At 35.5% G+C, this 24,699-nt stretch overlaps 6 protein-coding genes across 9 annotated transcripts; 4 read left to right on the forward strand and 2 right to left on the reverse strand.

Moving 5' to 3' along the window:
• The first annotated feature begins 5,857 nt into the window (after window positions 1–5,857).
• LOC125609581 (glutathione S-transferase T3-like) lies at window positions 5,858–6,778 on the forward strand. Its single transcript, XM_048781099.1, has one exon. The coding sequence runs from the start codon at window positions 5,858–5,860 to the stop codon at window positions 6,776–6,778; it is 921 nt and encodes a 306-aa protein (XP_048637056.1).
• A 2,808-nt stretch (window positions 6,779–9,586) lies between these two features.
• LOC106454483 (protein LIGHT-DEPENDENT SHORT HYPOCOTYLS 10-like) lies at window positions 9,587–12,115 on the forward strand. Of its 4 annotated transcripts, none has more exons than XM_022719027.2 (2): window positions 9,587–10,294; window positions 11,816–12,115. In XM_022719027.2, exon 1 carries the CDS (start codon window positions 9,729–9,731, stop codon window positions 10,263–10,265), a length of 537 nt encoding a protein of 178 aa, XP_022574748.1. In that variant the 5' UTR covers window positions 9,587–9,728; the 3' UTR covers window positions 10,266–10,294; window positions 11,816–12,115. The 4 variants fall into 4 exon arrangements, with proteins under 4 accessions (XP_022574748.1, XP_013752055.1, XP_013752057.1 ...); XM_013896601.3 differs by having other exon boundaries at window positions 9,587–10,281; XM_013896603.3 differs by having other exon boundaries at window positions 9,587–10,281; window positions 11,826–12,115.
• A 5,068-nt stretch (window positions 12,116–17,183) lies between these two features.
• LOC106454482 (transcription factor PAR1-like) lies at window positions 17,184–17,849 on the forward strand. The gene has a single exon (XM_013896599.3). The coding sequence runs from the start codon at window positions 17,320–17,322 to the stop codon at window positions 17,668–17,670; it is 351 nt and encodes a 116-aa protein (XP_013752053.1). The 5' UTR covers window positions 17,184–17,319; the 3' UTR covers window positions 17,671–17,849.
• Window positions 17,850–19,570: 1,721 nt separating this feature from the next.
• Window positions 19,571–20,729, forward strand: LOC106377398 (peroxisomal and mitochondrial division factor 1-like). Its single transcript, XM_013817623.3, has one exon. It carries the CDS (start codon window positions 19,617–19,619, stop codon window positions 20,535–20,537), a length of 921 nt encoding a protein of 306 aa, XP_013673077.2. The 5' UTR covers window positions 19,571–19,616; the 3' UTR covers window positions 20,538–20,729.
• A 32-nt stretch (window positions 20,730–20,761) lies between these two features.
• LOC106450612 lies at window positions 20,762–22,028 on the reverse strand. The gene is made up of 3 exons (XM_013892306.3): window positions 21,249–22,028; window positions 21,035–21,137; window positions 20,762–20,949 (listed from the first exon to the last, which is right to left on the reverse strand). The coding sequence occupies exons 1-2, from the start codon at window positions 21,807–21,809 to the stop codon at window positions 21,042–21,044; spliced, it is 657 nt and encodes a 218-aa protein (XP_013747760.2). The 5' UTR covers window positions 21,810–22,028; the 3' UTR covers window positions 20,762–20,949; window positions 21,035–21,041.
• Window positions 22,029–22,330: 302 nt separating this feature from the next.
• On the reverse strand, window positions 22,331–23,997 carry LOC106395387 (taxadiene 5-alpha hydroxylase-like). The gene is made up of 3 exons (XM_013835859.3): window positions 22,989–23,997; window positions 22,731–22,918; window positions 22,331–22,645 (listed from the first exon to the last, which is right to left on the reverse strand). Exons 1-3 carry the CDS (start codon window positions 23,965–23,967, stop codon window positions 22,346–22,348), a joined length of 1,467 nt encoding a protein of 488 aa, XP_013691313.2. The 5' UTR covers window positions 23,968–23,997; the 3' UTR covers window positions 22,331–22,345.
• Window positions 23,998–24,699: the final 702 nt, after the last annotated feature.

The following is a 24,699-nucleotide window of genomic DNA, read 5'->3' on the forward strand; positions in this document are numbered from 1 at the left end:
TTTTGAGATTACGATCGGGCCGACCAAATAAAATGTCCTATGACATGCCCAAAAGGTCAAAATCGTGATATGTGCTCAAAACTCGATATCGAGTGGTCCTGGTTAACGAGTGTGAGAGAGACATAGAGGTCTGTTGGCACGAAGCTTCCTATTCCTAAAGATATTATTTAGAGATATACCTGAATAAATTTACAGATGTATATTGGTTTTGGATATACGTACGTATCAGTTTTTGCTTCATACATACAGACGTCTGAAAACAAAACAATACGATTTTTGTTTTTATCAATATAAAAAAGATATTGCAAGGTTAGGCCCAATTATTTCAGTGTGAGACAGGCGCATGCTTATGTTTGATCCGTACCATTAGTCCCTGTTGATGTAGGAATTAGTCGATTTTCTATTACCGATTAACGACAACTCAACGTTTGACTAACAAAAACTAGGTCAATGTATGATAAAACCAAAATTTTGAAAATTCATGTATGAAAATTAAATTTTATACTAGTTGATGTATGTTTTCGCACAGGTGACATGTTTATGTACTGATCGGGACTGTTAACCTTTGTTGATGTAGGAATTGACCGATTTTCCTACATTACCTCCAATCAAATCTCAATGTAAAAAGCAGATTGGGTTAAGTAGACAGGTTGGATAGAAATGAACAAGGCCGGTTTGAGCTTTTTTAACGTGAGTATTTTCCTTTCGCACAAATAATTATGACTTTCTTTTCTCATTATACATTTCTACTCTTAAGAAAAATAACAATATAAAATCTTGTGGATCAACCACCTTTACAAAGTACACGTCTGTAAAATATGTTCATGTTTTGGCCTATCAAAAAAAATTTTGGTCAAAACCATACTTGTCCAAAAATCTAGCATTTAAAAAACCTGTCTATAAATGATTTATTTGTAAAATATATGTACAGAATGTATTAAATGCGGAGAAAGGCTAGCATCTGAAAATGGCGAAAGATCAGGATGCTTCCTTTGGTTCAATGGTATGTCCGTTCAATTTTCATTTTATATGATGCTAGTAAAAACTTCCACTTGTAGATGATTATATACGTCTGCAGAAAGATCGATTGTTCAGAAACTAAAAAAGTAACTTATAATATATTTACGATAATGTTAATAATTAGAGTTACTTTTACTATTTGAAATGTTTTTTTTAGAACTACTATTTTGAGATCTTCTGCCAAATCTTTAGTATTTTAATTTTTTCAGACTTGTCACTTGAACATTTATCCGAATAAAGAACGTATGTATTAATCACAATTCATCTTCGTACGTCAGCAATCCCTCCTCAATTGTATAATGCGAATGAGTATTCGGAACGCAAAGATTATTAGGTGTTTCTATTGTTTGAATGTGTATCAACATTTATTTTGTTTCTTTATCTTTATTTTCTCTTTCTAAAAAAATTATATTATAGTACTATTTATGTAGTAACTATGATATCCTAATCATCTTTACTCCAATAAATATTTAAAGCTTAGATTTTAAAAATCATAAGAAAAGTATAATAGTAAATTACTTATACAAAATTTAACATTATCATTGTAGAAGTTAAATGATAAAATATATAAAATAATATGTAATTCAATTAAATAAATAATATAAATATTTAGACCGATCAATCCGTTTGTGTTCTATTTGGTCTGCTTTATCCGTTTCAGTTTTACTCAAACCGTTTAACTCAATCTATTTTACTATTCGGACCCATAATCGCTCAAAAGTACAATTATTTCTTATTGTCGTGTCATGTGACGAATGTGTAAACTGTTCTTTTTTTCGTGACATAGACTTGACTCTTGAGTGTGTACGTAGTCAACATTTTATATTGCAAAAAAGACGAATAAATGAACTTTCATGTGTGTCTTCCACTGATTTAACAAACTTTCTCACGCCTATACAACCTCTAACTTCAATCATCGGCCAAATCAAACACCTGCTGTCATGTGAACGTATAGTACATCACCCACTTAATAACTTCTTAACCGAATCTAAAACCGAAGTGGATTCCGGTTAGGTTGATGAATTGACAAAAGGGGAAAGGAACAATGGGGAAAAAATGGGGGTGGGTGGGAAGACAGGGAAATCACTATCAACAAAAGGAGAAGCAGAGAAAAGATTTGTGGGGGCAACGGACGAATGCATTACAGTGTGCCTTTGAGACTGACATTTTTGGCAACTCATGCGTGAAGATGTTTCTTCTTTGACCATGATTTTACATATGTATCTATATGTTTAGGGTTCTCGTTTTTTGAGTGTATCAAAGTAACGTTTTCAAACCAAGTGGTGATCCACATATAGTAAGATGGTTGTCTATTGATCGAAGACAAAACTCGAGACACTGATTAGAACATGGTTAATAGCTTTATATGTGATTTTTCATGTACATATTGGAAACCAGAACTATTAGGTAACTATTTCAACAGTTGAGTAGTAGTGTGGTGTTGCGGTATCATACAACATGGAAATTTACTGATGAACTAACGAAAAAAAAATGATATTAAATGTTTATTTCATTTTCTAGTTGTTGTTTTTTCTTTCATAAAAACAAGCAACTTGGGCATTCGATTTAACAAACATAGAGACACTTAGATTTGTGGCGAAGTTAATTTGTTATATAGTGGTTTTTTTATTAGTATCATCACTGCAATGTTATTGTATGAGATATAGACGAAAAAAATGTAATCCAGCATTTGTAAAATTATGCAATACACAAAATAACAACCTTTTGTTGTCTCCGTTTTTTTTTTAAATAGCGATTTTTTAGTATTATGAAGTTTTATTAAATTAATTGACAAAAAATTAAAACAATGTCCATGTACAGTGAAAGAGAGTTTAATATACATTAATACAAATGTAGAATGTGTTTAGAGATTTTAAAACAACACTAAAGATCATAGGCTTCAGTATATAAAGCATTTACTGAAAAATTTAATATTTTCGTAGGGTTAACACATAGCTTTTGAGAAAATTCCAAAAATACGAAAATACTGTTTTAATGCATAGTTGCATCATTCACTAAAATATGATGAATGTCAAAAAGGTTTGAAACCTTTGTTGTCTTTGTTTTTCTAGAGAATAACTATTTTGTAGTGGTTAGTCCACCAATTTAGAGAGTATTATGAAGTTTTACTAAATTAATTGACAAAAAATTAAAATGATGCCCATGTACCATGAAAAAGAGTTTAATATACATTAATACAAATGTAGAATGTTTTTAGAAATTTTAAAACAACACAGATCATATGCTTCAGTATATATAGCATTTACCGAAAATTTAATATTTTCGTACGCGTTAACACATAGATTTTGAGAAAATTCAAAAATATGAAAATACAGTTTTAATGCATAGTTTCATCCTTCACTAAAATATGATGAATGTGAAATATGTTTGGAACCTTTGTTGTCTCCATTTTTTCTAGAGAATAGCGATTTTGTAGTGGTTAGTCCACCAATTTAGGGAGTACTATGAAGTTTTACTAAATTAATTGACAAAAAATAAAATGATGCCCACCATGAAAGAGATTTATATATATATTAATACAAATGTAGAATTATTTTAGAAATTTTAAAACAACACTAGAGATCATAATTTTCAGTATACAAAGCATTTACCAAAAAACTCAATATTTTCGTATGGGTTATAACTCATAGATTTTGAGAAAAATTCAAAAATATAAAAATATTGTTTTAATGCATAGTTTCATCCTTCACTAAGTTATGATGAAGGTCAACGAATTTTGGAACTTTTGTTGTCTCCGTTTCTCTAGAAAATAGCGATTTTATAGTGGTTACTCCACCAATTTAGGGAGTATTATGAAGTTTTACTAAATTAATTGAAAACAAATTAAAATGATGCCCATGTACCATGAAAGAGAGTTTAATATAAATTAATACAAATGTAGAATATGTTTAGAAATTTTAAAACAACACTAAAGATCATAGGCTTCTGTATATAGAGCATTTACTGAAAATTTTAATATTTTCGTAGGGGTTAACACATAGATTTTGAGAACAATTCAAAAAAATATGAAAATATTAATTTAATGCATAATTGCATCTTTCACTAAAATATGATGAATGTGAAAGTGGTTTGGAACCTTTGTTGTCTCTGTTTTTCTAGAGAATAGCCAATTTTTAGAGGTTCGAAAACACTATTTCTAGTGTTTATTCTAAAATACGATAAATATATTTGAATACCTACATAGGATATATCAAACTTGCAAAATTGGTCTTCCGCTTGTCCAGAAAGTTAGTGGATTAGCTAGGCGGGTTAGAGCATGATTATCGGTCGTATATAGGTGGTTTCTTATGATTAAAAGAAAATCAAAAAGACAATTAAAAGGCAAAGACGTCTCTTATTTGGGCTTAAGAAGATACGTATTTTCTTAACACGTGTAGGCAAAATGAGAGGAGAGAGGGGGAGCGTGTATTTGTTTTGTCATTTCTCTCTCTGTCGAAACTGAATCAGCTAGAAATCGTATCGGAGGTCGGAGAAGACGATTCTCGTACTCTCTCCGTCGATCGTCGACATACCGGCGATACTACCTCTCTCCACACCTCCTAACGGAATCCTCTGTCTCTGTGGCTCGTCCGAGAAGGCGAATCTCCCTCTCTCGCCGTGATTCTATTGGAATCAGAAGGTAAATGTATTTATGTGTTTTTCAATCATGCATGTTTAGATTAGACTTGTTCTTGTTCTGATTGCGAGTTGTGTTTGTTTGTAGGTTCAATTCTGCCTCGCGGTGGCTCTCCTCGACCGCTGACGGAGCTCTATGTCTCTCGGTTGCTCTCCGCGACGGCTGATGGAGCTCTCTGTGTGGCGGTGGCTCTCCTCGACGGCTGACGGAGCTCTCTGTCGATGGCTCTCTGCAAATCGCTCAGGTAAAGCTTATGTTTCATGTTCTTCAATCATACATTTCGTAGTTTAAAATATTTTCTTTCAATCTCGTTTTGTTTGTTGCTTTTGATTTAGCTTCTTTGTGGTGAATAATTTTTTTTTTGTTTCTGTCTTTTGTCAATGTCTTGTGCGTGCTGAGATGACGGGATCAAATCGCGTTTGAGGTTAGTGTTTGTTTCTTAATCCTCTTCTGTCTTAGATAAAATAGTTTATGTAATGTGTACTGAAAAGAAATTGCTTCGTAGTCTTTGTTTCTTAATCCTCTTCTGTGTTAGATGAAATACATCTTGATATGTTCGATCTTTCTGTGTTTAGATGGCTGTATCAAGTGTGCTTAAGCAAGGGTCATTTTACAGAGGAATACGCAGCATCACAGGTTAGTCTTTCTCTCTTTCCTCTGGTCCGAAATGTGGTGGCTAAGCTTTTGGTGTGTAATGAGATTGTGTAGCTTCGGTCAGAATGGTTGTTAGGATAATTAATGGTTGCTTTAGTGTTTGGTTACGGTTGTGTCACTGTAATAAATAGAATTAATGGTGTAGTTTGAGTTCTTTGAAATTGAATTGAATTGTTGTTAGTTGTTAGTTGTTTGTTGTTAGATATATGTCTAGTCATTGCAATTGAAGTGTTCTTTCCAGCTTTTTTAAAAAGATCTTTCATCCATTTGCTTGATCTTTTTATAAGCTGTGTCGTTAGTGCCTTCTCCAACAGATGAATGCGCATTCTCGTTCCTTCTCCTCTTTCGCATTCTCCTCTGTCTCCTCTTTCTCCTCTGTCTTCTGTGTCTCCACTCTCTCCTCTTTCTCCTCTGTCTCCACTCTCTCCTCTTTCTCCTCTTTCTCCTCTCTCTCCTCTTTCTCCTCTTTCTCCTCTTTCTCCTCTTTCTCCTCTGTCTCCACTCTCTCCTCTGTCTCCTCTGTCTCCTCTCTCCTTGACTTCGAGGATGGATTTCAATCCATTTCAGGACTCGGCTAATTTTGTTGATCTACTCCATAGTCAACAAAATGTTGTCTTTGGCAGTCAAGGACGTGTTCCACTCTCTTCAACGCAAGTGCCGCCTTCTGGCAGTCAAGGACGTGTTCCACTCTCTTCAACGCAAGTGCCGCCTTTTGGCACTCAAGCCGCAGAGCTTCCAGCAGAGCGTAAGGAAAGAAGGACGTGGATAGTCACAGAGGACATAGTGCTTATTAGCAGCTGGCTCAACACGAGCAAAGACCCTGTCGTAGGGAATGAGCAGAAGTCAGCAACTTTCTGGACAAGAGTTGCAGCATACTTCTCGGCGAGTCCAAAACTTGCTGGATGTGAAAAACGCGACGGGAATCAGTGCAAGCAACGTTGGCACAAGCTGAATGAAGCCGTTTGCAAGTTTTCTGGGGCGTATGAGGCAGCCACAAGAGAGAAAACCAGTGGCATGAATGACAACGACGTCCTAAAACGTGCCCACGAAATCTACTTCAACAACCACCAAAAGAAGTTTGTCCTTGAGCATGCGTGGAACGAGCTTCGCAACGACCAGAAGTGGTGTGATCTCGCTACATCTAAAACTGAAACAAGCTCCAAAAGGAGGAAGTTCGCGGATGGTTCACATTCAGGAGCATGCTCTCACGTCAATGAATGCAATGCTGGTGGAGAAGGAACATCTCGTCCCCCTGGTGTTAAGGCTGCAAAAGCTGGAGGAAAGAAGCCACATGTCGCGGGGGAGGATGTGTGTGATTATCAGCTCATGTGGAGCATCAAGAAGGATGACTTGGCAATGAAGCAACAGCTCTCCAAGATGAGAGTACTTGAGAAGCTTCTTGCCAAGGAAAATCTAGAGGATTATGAAGAAGATCTCAAGAAAAAGATCAGTTTAGAGTTAATGTAACTCTTGGAATAATGTTAACCTTATGTATGTTTCATGTTCTTGGCTTGTAGTTGTTTCATTTTATGTCTTCCTTATGTTTCATGTTTCATGTTATCGGCTTTAGAATGTAGTTGTTTCTAGTTTCATGTTCTCGGCTTTAGAATCTAATTTGTAATGCTTTGCTCTCTTATTTTATAAGCAACTTAATGTTTTGGTGTTTTGTTGAGTTATCTCTTGATGTGGACAATTGTTTTATTTGTTTCAGGTAACAGTAAATAAGAAGCTACATTGGATCATGTCACGGGTTGCATACTATCAGTTCAGAGTGTTGTCTCGGCGTGTGTTGTCTCGGCTTTGTAGGATGTCACGGTTTTAATCTTTTGTATCAGTGTGTCACGGGTTTCAGTTTCAGCTTTTGTATCAGTGTGTCACGGTTTTAATCTTCTGTATCAGTGTGTCACGGGTTGTTCAGTGAATCATATACTTTGTATTTTCATGTGCATCACACAGCCTCATTTTTTATATATATATCAATGTCTCTCTACTTCCAACATCACGCAAACTCATCTACTCTCTATTTCCTCTCTTTTGCTAACACTACCAAACGCACAGTCTCTCTATTCTCTCTATTTCCTCTCTTTCCCATGTTTCTCACTTTGAACACAATTTAAAAAAAAACTCTTAAATCACTTCTATGGCTTCTTCTTCAAATCCAAACACTTTCGATGAATCATGTGATGATACATTTGATGACTTCTTTGATCAAAAATTTGATGAAAAATTTGATGAAAAATTTGATCAATTTTTTGAGCAAGCGTTTGAGAATTTAACTACTCGAGAGGCTCCAAAAAAAAAAAGAAAACCGAAAGTTTATATCGAGAGAAATCGTGAAGAAGGGCATATTCGTTTATGGAATGATTATTTCAGTGATAATCCAACATATCCTGATAATTTATTCCGACGACGTTTTCGAATGAACAAGCCATTGTTCTTGTACATTGTTGATCGACTCTCCAACGAAGTTCCCTATTTTCGGGAAACAAAAGATGGTCTCGGAAGGATTAGTCTCTCTCCTCTTCAAAAGTGTACCGCAGCCATTCGTGTCTTGGCGTATGGTTCTGCAGCTGATGCGGTCGACGAATACCTCCGGCTCGGTGAAACAACCACTCGCTTATGTGTGGAAAATTTTGTGGAAGGAATAATATATTTGTTCGGTAATGAGTACTTAAGAAGACCAACACCAGCTGATCTTCAACGTCTACTTGATGTTGGAGAATATCGTGGATTTCCCGGGATGATAGGAAGCATCGATTGTATGCATTGGGAGTGGAAGAATTGTCCAACCGCTTGGAAAGGGCAATATTCTCGTGGTTCGGGTAAACCAACAATCGTTTTAGAGGCGGTTGCTTCATACGATCTCTGGATATGGCATGCATTTTTCGGACCTCCAGGTACATTAAATGATATCAACGTTCTTGATCGTTCACCTGTTTTTGATGACATAATAAAAGGTGAAGCTCCGAATGTCACTTTCTCTGTCAATGGAAGAGAGTATCATATGGCTTACTATCTTACGGATGGTATTTATCCGAAATGGGCAACTTTTATTCAATCTATTCCTCTACCACAAGGGCCACAAGCGGTCTTATTTGCTCAACATCAAGAAGCAGCCCGAAAAGATGTCGAGCGGGCTTTTGGAGTCCTGCAAGCTCGCTTTGCCATTGTTAAAAATCCAGCGTTGTTTTGGGATAAAGTCAAAATTGGTAAGATTATGAGAGCATGTATCATACTCCATAATATGATAGTAGAAAACGAAAGAGATGGATACTCTCAAAATGATGTTTCAGAATTTCAGCAAGGAGAAGACAACAGAAATTCACATGTCGATCTCACGTATTCTACGGATATCCCTTCAAATATCGCAAACCAGATGGGGGTTCGGATAAGAATTCGTGATAAACAAATGCATCAACAACTGAAAAATGATTTGGTTCAACATTTATGGCATAAATTTGGACCTGGTGAAGACAACAACTGAGCTTGGAAGCTTCTTTTAAATAATTCTTGTTTAATTTAGTAATCTTTGTTTTTATGTTTTAATTATAAAATTTCTATTAATAAAAAAATTTAAATTTTATTTTAAAGAAACCCTTAATAAGAGACTTGCAATGGAGGGGGAAAAAACTCAAAGTTCTTAACCATGTCTCTTACCAAAATTACCTCCTAAAGTATTATTAAAAAAATAATAAGAGACCCATTAGAGTATATGGGATAAAGATGATCTTATGTATTATTATAATATTCATTATACTAAACGTGATCCATCCTAATTCTGACTCGTTGACAAATCAACCTGACTTTATAACACAATACCCATTTATATATTTGTTACGAACAACATGCGGATTCCACATCCGTTGGTCCGACGAATGTAGACACACATTATCTGCCAATTATATATACATGGTATATACATGTGTATTTAAGACTATAAAAATGTGAACATACAAGTACAACACACTATTACCTACATGCATGATTAACAAACGATATGAAAACCTAAGAACACCGCACAGTCATTAAAATTACAATTAAATAACCCGAAGGGTCTAAACTCTACAATCCTCTTTACACAGTGATTATTGCAAAGCTACAATATCATGAATTTATTAATAATTACTCCTTAGGAAGAGAAAATAGTTATTTCATATGAATAGAAAAGTGAGAGATAATCCAAAAATGTGAGAAAGAGAGGGGAAAAAGAAAGCAAAGTTTGAAACGGGCCCCATGACATGTCCTCTAACGTCAACATTATCCTCCATTATTACTATTACTTTCACTCTCTCATCAAACTCACTCAAACCTTTCGTTCTTCTTATTACCTAAATCACCAGATCCATGTATAAAATATAAAAAGACCCCTGAAACCTCAACAACATCTCTCTATCTCTACAATCAACAAGATCATACCATGTCATCTCCTAGAGATAGAGGAAAGAGCTCGATGGAATCATCAGGATCAGAGCCACCGGTGACACCAAGCCGTTACGAGTCACAGAAGAGACGCGACTGGAACACTTTCGGACAGTACTTGAGGAACCAAAGACCGCCACTGCCAATGTCTCACTGCAACTGCAACCACGTGCTTGATTTCCTCAGGTACTTAGACCAGTTCGGTAAGACAAAAGTGCACGTGCCTGGCTGTATGTTCTACGGTCAGCCTGAGCCACCAGCTCCTTGCACATGTCCTCTCAGACAAGCTTGGGGAAGTCTCGACGCTTTGATCGGACGGCTGAGAGCGGCTTACGAGGAGAACGGTGGATCTCCGGAAACAAACCCTTTCGCTAGTGGAGCAATAAGGGTTTATCTCAGGGAGGTTAGGGAGTGTCAGGCCAAAGCTAGAGGGATTCCTTTCAAAAAGAAGAAGAAGAAGCCAACGACGACGGAGATGGGTGGTGGAAGAGAGGACTCTTCTTCTTCATCCGCCTCTCCCTTCGGCTTCTCTTAAGATTCTCATGATCTTGGTGAGACCTTGTGGTAATACATTTCTCCATTAACTATGCTTTTGTTTGATTGAATATATGCATTTGCATTCAATTAAATATATGCATTTAACTTTGTGTCTTGATCTCTTTACTAGAGACTTATGAATCTGTGGTTTCATTAACTAGCTACATACCGCAAATATATATGTTTATATCGTAGAATGCTCCATGTATCAAAACCCTAAGTGGAGAAATAGTTAGGCTTTTGATTTTTGAGAAAATCTTGATTAGATATATATATATATTGTATTGATGTTGGGTTCAGATCAGGGGACCGGATCGTGATTAGATTATAGTTTTGAATGGAAGCAGCTAGATTTTTTTTAATGATCAATCATTTTAGTTTTGGAATGGTAATTAAATACATGAAAACAAGTTTTCAAGTTTCTAGCATATCAAATATTGAATGGATGATATATTGAGTTTTCTAGTTCCAGAAACGAAAAACTATTCTCTAAACCTTGTAAATGCATCATATATTTTTTTACTCTATATGTGTTTGGAATTTGAAGATTCTCTAAGTTATCCTAGAGAATTACTCACTTCAAATTTTGGAAAAAAACATTTGATTCTCCAAAGATGGATTGTTTCGTCATCAACCCCACATACACATATGTAGAGAGAGATACAATGTTTTACCACTGTTGTTTATATAAACAGTAGTTCAAGGAAGTAATGATTGGCTCTTACAATGCATTCTTTTAAAAGATTTGTGAAGATTTTGTTCCCCTTGGATATCAAGGGAGAAATTGATTGAATCTTCTTTTCCCCCTCATTTTATAACCTAAAGAAATCGATTAATAATTAAGAGTTCATGATTGTTCTTAAAGGTTAATAAAGGTTATCTCAGAATAGAAGTTAATACACATATAATACTTTCTTGATCATGCTTTAATTATTGCTATGTGTGTCTTAGGGTAATTATCTCAACATGAACAACCCAATTATATCTTAACATTTTCAGTTTAACCGAATGCTAATCAGTAATCACAATTCAACCAATTGTAAATAAGATCTCAGATTTTAGAGCTTCAACTATGAGATATCAACTAGAGCTTTTATAAAGGCTGTTAAACTGCACAAACATTAGAGTACCTAGTTATGCATTGGTATTTTCTGAGATATAATATAGTATTAGATTTTGTGGGACAGTAAGTTCTCACTGAATCAACGCAAATCATTATTTATTTTCTTTAATATCAGATATACTTTCATCATAGCTATAAATATAAAATTCATATTTATGATCTTTGTCACCACTATACTTTGGAAAAGCCTGAAAGTTTGTTTTGTCCCTCGCAAAGCTTTATAGACTTTGTTCGATGATGCAATATAACATATGTGATACGTCACACAAAACTTAAGTTCATATATCTTGAATTGACATAGCAGTATGAGTTTATATTTAGGTTAATTTTCATTTATACGGCACAAATATGTCACATGATCTGGTATCTAGCTAAACGCATATTAAATGTGTTTTTAACAATTAGTTGATGCTGAAACAACATAGATATTTGCAGGATCAACAGTCTCATAGAAGGATCAAATGTAAAAGAGGCCTCAAATATACCTACTGGCGATCAAGAAGTCAAAGTAAAATGTTATTTTCAGCATAATTTCGGCTTATTTTAACCGATCTTCATCTACTCCTACATTTCCGTAGCAATCGACCGGTTATATAGCTTCATCATCTCTATATTCTCTTATTAAACTCTTTTTATATAAGGAAGTGTATAGATTTTATATACTTAAGACAAGTTTGTTTTAAAAAGAGTTTCTTAAATTTGTTATTTTGAATAGAGGACTAATATTTGATTTGAATGTGTATAAGTAGCTTAGATCCCCATGCTAAGATAAATTAAATTTTCTACAAACCTTTTGTTAATAGTACTCACATTTAAGCCAATAGGACTCAATAGCATTGCTCATATAAAGAAACAAATTTAGTTTTTAATACATGCAAACCTCAAATATGATACGAAGAAGTTAAGATGAATAAATCGACTAATATTATTGTGATTTAAGTTTAAATCAAAGGAAAGCGAATATTAATACAAACTATACAAAAAATTTATATTCTAAAAGACAATTCAGCTGTCACTGTGGGGACGTTGATAGAGGTCTTCTTAGCTTTACCATGTCTTGAGGGGCTTGTCCTTGACGTAGGGAAGAACGTGAAGCAGAGTGGTGTAGCTTTAGAGGCATTGAACTCGAAAGAAGTATTGATAGGTTTGTTATACTTTGAATGTTTTGCTTATAAAAGCGATGATCAAAGATGATGTATACAATTTGCATGTGATGAAATGAAGTGTTAGTCTAAACTCAGTTAAGATATCACATATTCAGAGAAGATAATTTTCTTAGGTTTCTTAGATAGGTCAGTATATGTCTGTCTAAATTAGTATTTTGACTGTCTTGCAATCATGGTTTTGATTCATTGTTTAGGTCTTTTGCTGTTGTTCATTTTTTTTGCCACCACAGGATAGAGATGTTAACCAGAGGAGTCTTTCGCTTCCTGGTGAAGGTTTGTTACAAAAATGCTTAACTCTGAGGAAGCTTTTCATACATTGGAACGGCTCATGAGCATTTCATGAATTTTTGAGGATCCCTAACTTAAGGGACATGTAGCTTAGAGAAGACTGTTATCCAGCGCCTGAGAATGATATGAGCACAGAGATATGAGTTGGTTCTTGTAGTAGATTCTAGGACCATTTGAACAGCCGAAACATCATTGATTGAGACTAACATTGAGTTACTTCCACACCATTTTTACATATGTATTGACTTCAGTTTCTGTTTACTCTGAATGTTATGTTTGTAAAAGAAAAGATCAAAGATGATGTATACAATTTGCAATGATGAATGAATTCATAAATGGAAAAAACCAGTACATTATAACTAGATGAAGATATCACAGATTCAATGAAGAGAATCCTCACAGATCGCTAGATAGGTCAGTAATCTGTGGATAGTTCCGTATTTGCTATAGTTCTTCACACTGATAAGTCCCACTAATAGAATCACCAAGTGTTATCTAAAAACATGTGCTTTGATATCAAATTAAAGTCTATTCAAAGTAAATAAATTTTGTTAAAGAACAAACTAAAAACACATTGTTAAGAAAAGTTCTCATAGACCCTTGAGGTTGAAGATTATACCTCCAAAACCACCAGGATGCAAGCTCGTTCCTGTTCAGTAGAGTGTGTCAGTATTAGTCTATGTTGCTTGATTGATATGGTGTAGATCAACTTAATTAGACATTTATACAAGTTGTAAGGATTTAATTTGTCAAAATGTATTATATGGCCACAAACACATTTTAGAATTAAAAAAGTAAAAAATGTAGTTATTCAGTTAAAAATATTATTTTTTATTTTTTTAGAATCTCACCTAGTTTCTAATGGTTGGAGATGCTTTTAATAGACCACTTAAATTATTTTTATTAATTAAATTATTAAATTGGGTTTATTTTCCAAATAACAAAAAATGGAAATTAGATTCTATAGAGAGGATAAAAAGAGACAAGAAGAGAAGTAAGAGAGAACGAGTAGTTTTGAGTAGTTAGAACATTTTCAACTCCACTTCAAAATTTACAGTAAAATGGAGTGGATTATGCAGTTGTGAACAAAAAAAAAATGTTACTGCATTTATGGGGTAATGCATTTTTTGTTTGTTCACAACTGCATAATCCATAATCCACTCCTAGTGAATTTGTGTTTTTTTTTTTGTTATTAGGGCCAATTTCCTTTATTAAATTATACTAAAATACTATTTTTATTTGTTTAGAACCCCATTTAAGATATTGGAGCGATGGGGGTGATTGCTTCTGATCTATGAGAGCTTTGTTTTTTTTGTTCCTTCTTTAGAATCTCTAATTAATTTTTTTTATAATGTAAATCTTTTACAGCAAAATGGAAGTAAGTTTCAAAACTGTATAACCACTCCGACTGCAACCAAATGAAGCGGAGAAAGGAGACAAATAACGCTTGCGGTGGGACCACAACCACTGTAAACGTTGTCCCAGAGAGCACCCACCATGATGGACCCAGCTGTTTGGCCAATTTCTCCAGCGTTATAGAAATACTTCCCTTCTCAATAAAAAACAATCACTTCTTTTTTTTGCTTAAAGGAAGCTATTATTTATAAGTCGCAAATAATCACTTCTTGGTTCTTCCCTTTTCCGCTTAAAAAAACATATCATGTCCTGTCTTAACCACAACCCATTACAATATCCGTTTCTCTTTTAACATTTAGACCCAAAAAAAAAAAATTATCCGTTTTACTTTGTAACAACAACAAAAATGGTTCTAGTAATAAACGTCAAACTCTCCTAAATATGAATATTCCAAGACATCTGGAAATAACAAAAGAGGAAGAAAAAAGAGATATAAAAATGACATGGACTTGATTATTCCAAGACGAATGTGAAAGCTGAAATTGAATAATGTATAGAGTAGTATTTTTGTAGCATATTTAATGTAAACTGATATACATAAATAAATAGGTACACTAGAAATGGGGTAAGTGTCAGTTCGATAGATGGTGAAATGCCAAAGACACCCGATTTTGTTGTTGTAAATCTCAATCCCAAGAAACCAAACACCCTCTTCGTCCCCTCCTTGGAAACATGTTATCTACGTCTCTTTTCTTTGCTTATTAGTACATCTTTTAAAACATTCACAAATCCCTTATAAGCCACCAAATAATTGCCTCTAATTTTGTTAATTCATTTTCAACGCTTTCTCAGCGACATCTCTTAAAACATTCACAAATGTTAATTCATTTCCTCAATCCACCAAATAATTGCCTCTAGTTTTGCTACTACTAAAAAAAAGGAATCAAGTCTCCAATTCATTAAAGTTAGAGCAACTCCATTGGTGAACCTCTTAAGAGAGGTTCTTAGCAATTTTTATTTTTTTTTAATTAATTTTGTAAAGTTAAGGATTTCCAATTTTTTGGGTGTCTATTGGTGAACTCCAAAGTGAGGTTCTTAGGAATAAATTAATATTATTTAATTTATGAAAAAAAAAGTTATGTTTATTGAAAAAAATATAAAACATACAATAATTATGATTGTTGGTTACCAAATTTTGCAAATATATTCTCAATTAAATCGGTCTTCAATCGTTGATGTTTCCTTTGGTCGCGAAGTTCACTCCGAATGGCAAGTATATTACCAAGATTTGAAGGCATGTTTGTAGAGAACGAGAAATCTACCTCTGAACTTTTGCTTGTTTCTCCTTCTACGAATTCAGATATATCGTATCGAATGTATCCATCTCGTTCTTCTTCCACTATCATATTGTGTAATATGATACATGCTCTGATAATGTTGCTGATTTTTTCAATCGCGTCGAATAACTATTTTTTTTCTTCTCTCAACGAAACTAGGGGAAAAGTAGTTGCCACGTACTTTAGAGCTCACCCCTTAAAATTGTTATTTAAGAGGCACCTCTAACCATCTCACTTAATTATATTATTTATTAAATCAAAAGTGGGTAAGAGGCTTGCTTATGAACTCCTTATAAACCAGCGATGGAGATGATCTTAGATATTGTTTCTTTTACTTTTGCTTGTATTTTTTATAAGGAGTGGGGACCTACAAAAGTGCCACGTGGACACCATGCCTGATAGATATGCATGTAGATCTTATGAGCAAGTAGTAGATTAGATCCTGCATTGTACGAACCACTTCACTATCTCTTACTAGAGTATTAGAGTATCTATTTGATCACGATCGATCTCATCCATCATCGATGTATCTATACATATCATCATCGGTGTATGCATGTAGAGAGGGGCACATGGGAATGGGACATTGAAAGATGGAGATTTTCATGTGAGAGCACATGTCATGTGCTTCTTTCTCTCTCTCTCTAATTTGCCTTCTCTTTGGGCTTTCTGTGTAGGTCCCCTATTCTTCACTCCCTTGTTCTTATGCACATGCCGAAACGGGTCATTCTCCTTCTTATCCCCTCCCCCTCACCCACTGCCTTCTCGCGCGTGGTCTTTCTTCTAATCTTATAATGGTCTCGTCCGTACTACCCTGCGTAGTTACTACTACTACAACTTGCTAGGATTAGGATTTGTCCTCGTCTGACTTACTTTCTGGACAATTTATAATAGTTTTCTCGATTCAAGTTTACATAATTATAACCCTAAAATTTTGTTAAGAGTTCAGAAAAGGTGAGAAATAAGTTATGGTATACACAAAAATGCCACTTTATAAACTAATACTCCATCTTTTATGGTTGGTATATGATAAAATGCCACTTTACTGCAACTTTACCGGTCTGTAAGCAGCAATACATAATCCTATACAATAGAAAGTTAATGCTTGAGGATTTACTAGATACAAAGTTAATACTTCTAGCTCTAAACAAGATACGCAGTTATCAAACAAACAAAATCCAATTTAGCTGTGAACATGATCCACTTAAGTGAGTGACATGGCCACTAACGTCTAAATTTGTCGACATGGCGCGTGAAAAACCAAGTCTCTTTTGCAAGATCCAAATCTATGTATAACCCAAGTAAGAAAAAAAAATAACCCCCACAATCCGAAACACGAGGATAATATATAGTACTAAAAAAAATACAACTGGACCAGCTTTGATGGTAACATTTACCATTTCTCATTTACTAAATATAGAGTTCTTAAATCGAATTTCAGTTTTACATCGTATTTCTAGACCAACCAAACCGAAACTCATTCATAACCGAACGTTACACTAAAGTAAGAAAAAAAAGAATGGAACATGGAGCGTAAGAAATTCAACCAAAATAGTATTATCTCTAAACTTAACTCATTTACTACTTTAAAATCCAATCGATTCATGGTAAACCAGAGTAAAGCGAGATTGAACCGGCCACACTTTATTACAGTTACCATTTTATCCAATAACTCCATCATTACTCTTATATATATCAAACATACACACGTACACTTTCCATCTCTCAACAACATCATTCCTCTCTCTCTCTCTCTCTCTCTCTTACGAGTTACAACTTACAATGGAGAAAACTCTAGCAACTCCTGACACTACTAGATCTCTTTCACCGTCATGCTCAGTGGCCGTTGAATCACCTGCCGCTGGTTTTGAGCGCAGAACCAAACGGAGACTTTCGCAGACTAAGGCAAGCGTCTGTGTGTCCGGTGAAGAAGATGAAGATGAGGAAGAGGTAAAAGAGAAGATTGAGGCGTTGCAGAGGATTATTCCAGGAGGAACGGCGCTTGGTGTGGACGCGCTCTTCGAAGAGACAGCTGGTTACATAATGTCTCTACAATGTCAGATCAAGACCATTAAAGTCCTCACTTCATTTCTCCAACGCTTAGATAAACAAGATATGAAGTTCGGAGGTTGAAGATAATGATGACACCCAAAGATTGTTCTTCCTTTCGATTAAAAAGTGTTTTTTATTATTTAGTTTCATTTTAACTCTTTTAGCTTCTATCTATATATGGGAAAAGAGATCTCAGCATTTTTTTTCTTTGAAATCTTTTTCTTTATGAAGACTTAAAATCAAAGTTCTGATTTATTTAAGCCGGTTCGCAGTTATGAAAGACTACTAATTGCGATATATATAAGAAAGTTACTATTAATGTAGTGTGTATAGTTATATAACTTACTAACTAGATAGTAACCCGCGTTTTGCGCGGAATAAGATGTCTATATTAATGTTAAAATTATATATTATGATTATGTATAACATCAGGTATATTTTAAGCGATAGAACTAAAGGTATGATTGTTATCAGGGATGAAGCGAGAGACTTTTTATAATGGTTGTACTAATATTAAAATTTGATATATGGTGTTTGCAAGTTTCAGAAGAAGCTTTGAAAAATAATTTTTTTTTATATTTCGTCTATCACGTTATAGTAGTTACGGACTTAGGGATTTAACAAATAACATAAAAGTGTTCGTTGAGAAACGTGTAGATGGTATGAAGTTCTTTTAAAGGAATGTTAGTGTGAACGCATTAAATTCATTATTTTGGTGAGAAACGTTCTCTGCGTGACACCTAAACGTTTTACTAAATAAAAGTTTCTCGTGAAGCCACGTCACCACGTCGCAATCCTTACCATAACTTTTAAGGTAAGTTTTAAAAATGCTTCTCCTTTAATATATAGGGGATATTTACTTGGAGGCCATATAGATATTAAATTGAATCACGAGGTAGCACTTGCATTTGAGATTTGACATTAATGATATTGAGCAAGTAATGGCATACCTCTGGCCCAATTTTTAATTTCGGGTGAGCTCCATGGTCACATGCTATATAACAAAGAGAACCATTTCCAACGTCGGTAGATATTTGTTTAAGTTTAAGATGAACACATTGCATTCGAGATCCATAATACAAATAGTCCAACTGTCAAAGGACCGAGTTCATGTGTTATATTCATTTTACACAATACAAGACAAATCTATTTATTCGTCTAAGTAGTCACTACTCACTAGAGCTACCATCTACACACAATTCATAAAATCAACCGCGTCCCTTAAAATAAAAAAGCCGTTTAGTAGTCATTATTTTGAAGAAGAAAAAAACATATAGCTGACATTAAATGAAGCTGTTACATATATTAATGTAACTATATTCTTCAAACTCCTTAAACTCACTTACTTAATGGATATTTAAAGTAACTTGTAGTAAATCATATCACTCTGTTCTGTTCTGAAATGTAAAATATTTAAAATAATTTTTATGTTTCAATATATAAGATGTTCTCATCTTTTTAGGTAATTTTCAGTTTATCAAAAACTTTGTACCCAATCAAATTTAATAGTTTTATTTTCTAATTGGTTGAATAGTTTTTAGTTTATATAATTTTAATGATATTTTTAGGTAAAAAATAATTTTTTTAATAAGTGTGTACTACCCAAAACATCTTTAGGAACAAATGGAGTATAAAATCACAAAAAATTAAGTTGTAAATCATTAATGGTACATTTTAATCCTCTACTAAAAAGTCATTGACGTCATTCTCTAGTTTATAATCCCCATCCTACAAGACTAGAAGGCTACGACTCCATACGATTTGCTTTAGCCATGTCCTACTATAGTTCACGGATATTTAAAGTAAGTTATAATAATAAATCATACTAGTATAAAACTACACAAAAAGTTGTAAATCATGAATTTTAACTTTTAATCATTTACTACTAAAACTATCATTAATAAGGCTACGACTTGCTTTAGCCATGTCTTAATGGGCTTAATACATATGGGCCTGGGCCCATAGTAGATCATCGATATTACTCAATACTCCTCCATTGCGCGAACATTGTTCACAGATCAGTGTCAATGGCGGACGATCGGGCTGAGAAGGAGATGGTCAACGCTGATCACGGAATCGATGAGCTGGAGAAGAAGAATCACGAATTGAAACGGGAGAATCTGGAATTGAAGGAGAAGGCTGAGAGATTGACCGGAGAAATCGAGGAGATGAGAGCCGTGGAGGCGGAGATGAAGCAGAGCTTCGAAGAGATGGAGACGGAGATCGAGCAGTTAGAGGAAGAGAAGAAGGGGTTAGAATCTATATCGGCCCGAGCCGTGGAGCTCGAGGGCGAGGTGGCGAAGATCCACGAAGATCTCGTCAACGCGTTGAGAGACGGAGACGAGAGGGAGGTAGCGGCGGCGGAGCTGAAGAAGGAGTTTATGGAGAAAGTTGAGAGCTTTGAGAGGTTTGAGAAGGAAGCGGAGGGTTTGAGGAAAGCGAGAGGCGAGGGTGAGAAGAAAGGGAGGGACTTGGAGAGGAAAGTTGGGGTTTTGGAAGTGAGGTTGATGGAGGAGAGGAGCAAGAAGGTTAGAGCAGAGGAGGAGATGAGGGAGAAGGGTAATCAGAAAGAGGGGGAGATCGAGGGGTTGAAGAGGAAAGTCTCCGACTTTGAGATGGGTTTGGTGAAGGGTGTGCTGGAGATGGAGAGTTGCGAGTTCGAGAAGAAGCGGGCGGAGGAAGCTTTGAGTGAATTAAAGAAGAGGGAGATGGAGTTGGAGGTGAGGAAGGAGGAGTTGTTGAAGAAGGTTGGAGAAGGTGAGAAGACGCTGCTTGTGTTGAACGAGAGGATCATGGAGGAGCCTACTACTAATGGAGTTAGAGACATAAAGGATTGTGACCAAGAATGTTTACAGTTGCAGTGGCCAGTGGTTGCTGCTGGTTCGGTGGGAGCTTTGGGTTTGGTAGCAGCGACAGTGTTTGTTGTATGCTACTCAAAACGGACTTGATTCAGTAATATTGAGGAGCTGAAGAGTGAAGACCATAACTTTTTTTGCAGTTCTGCATTCATATAGGTGCCCCATAACTTTTTGGTCTCTGAGTTTGTGATGTTTTTGTTTACTTGATATTTTTTGTTTGTTTGAGATGATTGATTAATCTTTGGCTTTTAGGCTATGAATGCATTTGATATCGCTTTGTCATCACAACTAGCTGTTTTTTTCTTATTGTTAACTGAATTACAAAGATAGACTTGTTGCTAATAGATTGTTTGACAGTACAGAACATGAACAACATACTATTATAAACCATGATGTGATCATGTGATGGTTACTAGAACATGTCACGTGTCTAATTTCTATGAACATGTGGCTCTGAGCTCTGGGTGTAGTGCATAGTGCTTATGTTTCTATTCCTTATTTTCTGTAAATATATATTCATTGCAGATTAGGATTAGGTACCAGATCACAATCTTGGTTTTCTCTAGGTCAACTTTTTTTTGTCGTACCTGTATTCTATGGATCATCAGCCCGGAGAAGCTCAAGGAGTCCGCAGCAGCTCCTCCACGAAGTTAGTTGCTGCACGGGTTGGTTAAGGCGCAGTAGAGGCATCTGCAAAACAATATAAATGGCTAGTGTCTTAGTAAACAAACGAGAATAGCTAACTGATTGTTGCGTATATAGAGAGAGATGTGTTATTTGCTTGTTTAGGGTTGAGTTAACCTGGTTTTCATCTTTAGGTAGATGAGATTCATCTTGATGGGTTTCTGGTTCTTCCACATGAGCTGAAACAGGTAAGGACCCGTCAAAGTAATAACTGGAAAGGTCAGAGTCACTGGATGAGTCAACACTATCCTCTTTTGAATCTGATGATGACCTTACTCCTTCAAGTATTACAGAAATATCCAAATCCTCTGCGCCTGGACCGGCGATCTCGCTGGTATCAGTCATACTATGAAACTCTACGTTTGTTTGTTCTGTTTCAGCAGGAGTGTCTTCAGGGAACTGTAGTACCATCTCTTCAGATTTGTTCGGATATGGAAAGTTGTTAGTCTTGGCTACCTTTGGTCTCAGGCTGCTACTACGTCTAAAAAGCTCTAGAACCTCCTCGTCTTCCATTTCATACTCACTGACATCATGATCTTCAAAGTTAGCCGTCTGTGAGTTAGATGGATCCGTGGAGCCTTCTTCTGTGATCCTTTCATCTTCCTTAACATTCCTCGTCTCCTCAGTTGAGTTGCTTGCTTCTCCAATGGTCTTCTCGTCTTCACCTACTTTTTCCATCTCTCTTCTGGTATGCTTCAGCTCTCTCTCTCTTTCCTTCTTTGTTCTGTTTCTGCGTTCACAAACTCAAGCTATCTAGAAGGTCGCTTCATATGTTTAGTTGCAACGTCATCGTTCAAACAACGAATGCAAAGTACCAAACACAGACTAAAACCAAAGAAGAAGATAAACAAGATAAAAAAAGTAAAAAAATATTGGGGAAGTTTGAAGAGTAGGTGAGAGGACAAAAGGAATGGCTGATGGAATAAAGTAGCAGATGTTCACACACTTGTTTTGACTAGTTGGTTCAAAGGCAGACATCAACTTTTAGAAACAGAGCACAAGAGAAAACACATCAGAGGACATCTCTTTTCACTATGATCATATCGGTCTAGACAATAAATTGGAATAAAATTTTGCAGGTTAGGAAGGTAGATAGAAATGATCTGTGGATAAATTTTGCAGGTTAGCATTTACACATGTGGTACTTTTGCGAGTTACAAGGAAATGTTATGAAAAGCATGTAGTCTCATTCATTTTCTTTTCTATTCATTATATCATAATGACACCTTGGGAGAGATTTTTATTGGCATTCCTAGTGATGGTAACGGAAGAGGATCCATGCTGATTGTCTCATCAGGATAGACCAAGGACCAATCATAACTTGTCACAACAAAATGCAAGAAAACGAGGATGCTGACTTTTGCTAGCTGGTGACCTGCACAAAGCCTTGGCCCTCCTCCAAATGGAAGATATGTATATGCTTGTACCGCCTTATCAAACCTTGAAGGATTAAAACTCATTGGATCTTCAAAAATCTCAGGATTGTAATGAGTTCCATAAGTTGTCCAAAGTACCTGCACTCGAAAACAAAGTATTACATTAGTATTTATTTATTGATTTAAAAACTGAAAATGATCTATAGAGATGATGCTGCTTCACCTTCCAGCCTTTTGGGATTGTGAATCCTCCATAGTTGATATCAACAACTGCTTTTCTGAAAGAACCAAAGATTGGAGGAGATAAGCGCATTGTTTCACGAACAACTTGCCAGCTATACTTCATCTTCTTCACATCTTCAACCGTAAGGTACTCTCCTTCCCCTTTGTTTGCTTTTATTTGAACATGTTCTGAGATGAAATCAAGAGAGTTGAGTATGAGTTTTTTTTTTTTGTTGCTGAATTATGTTTTGTTTGTTACCTTTAAGGAGAGTGTGAAGGCAAGTTGGATGCTGAGCCAACATCTTGAAAGTCATAGCCATGGCGTAAGAGGTTGTGTCATGAGCTGCAAACACTAGCAAAACCATGTTATCTACAACCTCTTCTTCTGTTATCTCGCCTTTGATCAGCCCTTGTACTAGCCTTGAGAAGAGTGTTGTGTTTGGTCTCTCACCACCTTCTTCTTGTTCCATTTCTCTTCTCTTCTCTCTAACCTTCTCAACTAGCAATGTCTCAATCTCTACCCTAGCTTTCTTCGCTCTAGCAAACCTAGAACAAGGAAACTCAACAGGCAAAGCGAAAACTCCTTCTAGAACCCTCTCAAATATCTCTAACATCCCAAGCTCTACTTTGATCCCATACAAACACTCAAAGACCACAGTAAAGGTTAGAGCCTTTGTTGAGCGGTAGAGACTAATCTCTTCCTTGCCTCGCCATTGGGTGTCAAGATGAGACCGGACAGTGTCACATAGGTTAGGTAATAAGGACTCTAACCCATTGTAGCTAAGGCTATTAGCTACAATCCCTCTAAGGACTCTATGCTTCTCGCCTTGCTTAGCCATGATGCAGTTCATACCCATTAGCTGAACAGAAGAAGAAGGCCATGAGCTCACCACTAAGCTAAACTCGTTAGATAGTATTAGCCTGTTGGCTTCAGCTCCATTGACTACTATTGTTGGTGATCCCATGATTTTTGTCTTGAAGAGGTTGCCATGTTTGATGATTCTTGGATTCACGAAATCTTCAAACACTCTGTTGTTTTTCTGAGCTTTGTAGAACTCCATTGTTTCACCTATCCATGGAAGCCCCATTTCTCCGGGGGGAAGCTTCTTCTTGGGCTGCTGCAGCTTCTTTGATCTGAACTTGTGCTGTTTCTTGCGGAAGAAGAAAAGTGTGCTGGAGATTGTTGCAGCTATGCATAGGAAGATCCATGAGAGAAGGAAGTTTGGTTCTAGAGCCATTTTGTTTTCGTTGGTTACTTAATTAACCAATTGTTAATAATCAAGTTTTGCAAAAATCTGGATTATGAGCTGAGTATTTATAAGTGAAGATTTTTTTTGTGAATATTAAGGTCAAACCAAGTGATATTATTCTATTTTTTTTCTCTTTGTTTTTAGACTTTTTATTCTTCTTTGGGGGTGGCTCTGACACATGATTGATCTTCAAGATACAGTTCCTTAAGCGCTCAGGCTGCACTATCTTTTTCATTTTTAATACAACAGACGGTGACACTAAACATGTTATGCAGCTGCATATACACATGTATTAAGGTGATTATGGAATTAAATATGAATATAACTCCTGTTTCATTATATAATAGAAATCATTATTGAAGTAATAGTTTTTTTTTTGTAACTGAGGCTTTCAAATTGAAGTAATAGTTACCCTATCGAAATTGGTCTGGCTCATTTTCTCTATAGACCAAAGTAGTAAATCTTCAAAGAAACTAGTATTTCCATAGCATGTAGTATGTTCTTACATTAAACAGAAAATTTTGATAAATAAATCCAATACTTTTCCTGAGCAAAAAAAAAGAAAAAAGAAAATAGAAGAGAAAATGTTATATACTGACAGTATCAAAGAACGGCTAGTTGGTGGGAAAAAAAATTATTGCTAAAACATTGCTAGATTTATTGGTCTATGCCATATGGAAATAATGTATCTTCGCATCTCTAAAAATTTAGCAATTCATC

Source organism: Brassica napus, chromosome A5, assembly GCF_020379485.1.
Source record: "Brassica napus cultivar Da-Ae chromosome A5, Da-Ae, whole genome shotgun sequence".
Lineage (NCBI taxonomy): Eukaryota > Viridiplantae > Streptophyta > Magnoliopsida > Brassicales > Brassicaceae > Brassica > Brassica napus.

Excerpts from the sequence above, each read along its gene's own strand:
- LOC106454483 (XM_022719027.2), top strand. The coding sequence starts at position 9,729 with ATGTCATCTCCTAGAGATAGAGGAAAGAGCTCGATGGAATCATCAGGA.
- LOC125609581 (XM_048781099.1), top strand. The coding sequence starts at position 5,858 with ATGGATTTCAATCCATTTCAGGACTCGGCTAATTTTGTTGATCTACTC.
- LOC106450612 (XM_013892306.3), bottom strand. The coding sequence starts at position 21,809 with ATGGAAAAAGTAGGTGAAGACGAGAAGACCATTGGAGAAGCAAGCAAC. Across the intron at positions 21,138-21,248 it reads TACCTAAAGATGAAAACCAG|ATGCCTCTACTGCGCCTTAA; the intron begins GTTAACTCAACC and ends ATTGTTTTGCAG.
- LOC106454482 (XM_013896599.3), top strand. The coding sequence starts at position 17,320 with ATGGAGAAAACTCTAGCAACTCCTGACACTACTAGATCTCTTTCACCG.
- LOC106395387 (XM_013835859.3), bottom strand. The coding sequence starts at position 23,967 with ATGGCTCTAGAACCAAACTTCCTTCTCTCATGGATCTTCCTATGCATA. Across the intron at positions 22,919-22,988 it reads CCTTCACACTCTCCTTAAAG|AACATGTTCAAATAAAAGCA; the intron begins GTAACAAACAAA and ends ATTTCATCTCAG. Across the intron at positions 22,646-22,730 it reads CAATCCCAAAAGGCTGGAAG|GTACTTTGGACAACTTATGG; the intron begins GTGAAGCAGCAT and ends TTTCGAGTGCAG.
- LOC106377398 (XM_013817623.3), top strand. The coding sequence starts at position 19,617 with ATGGCGGACGATCGGGCTGAGAAGGAGATGGTCAACGCTGATCACGGA.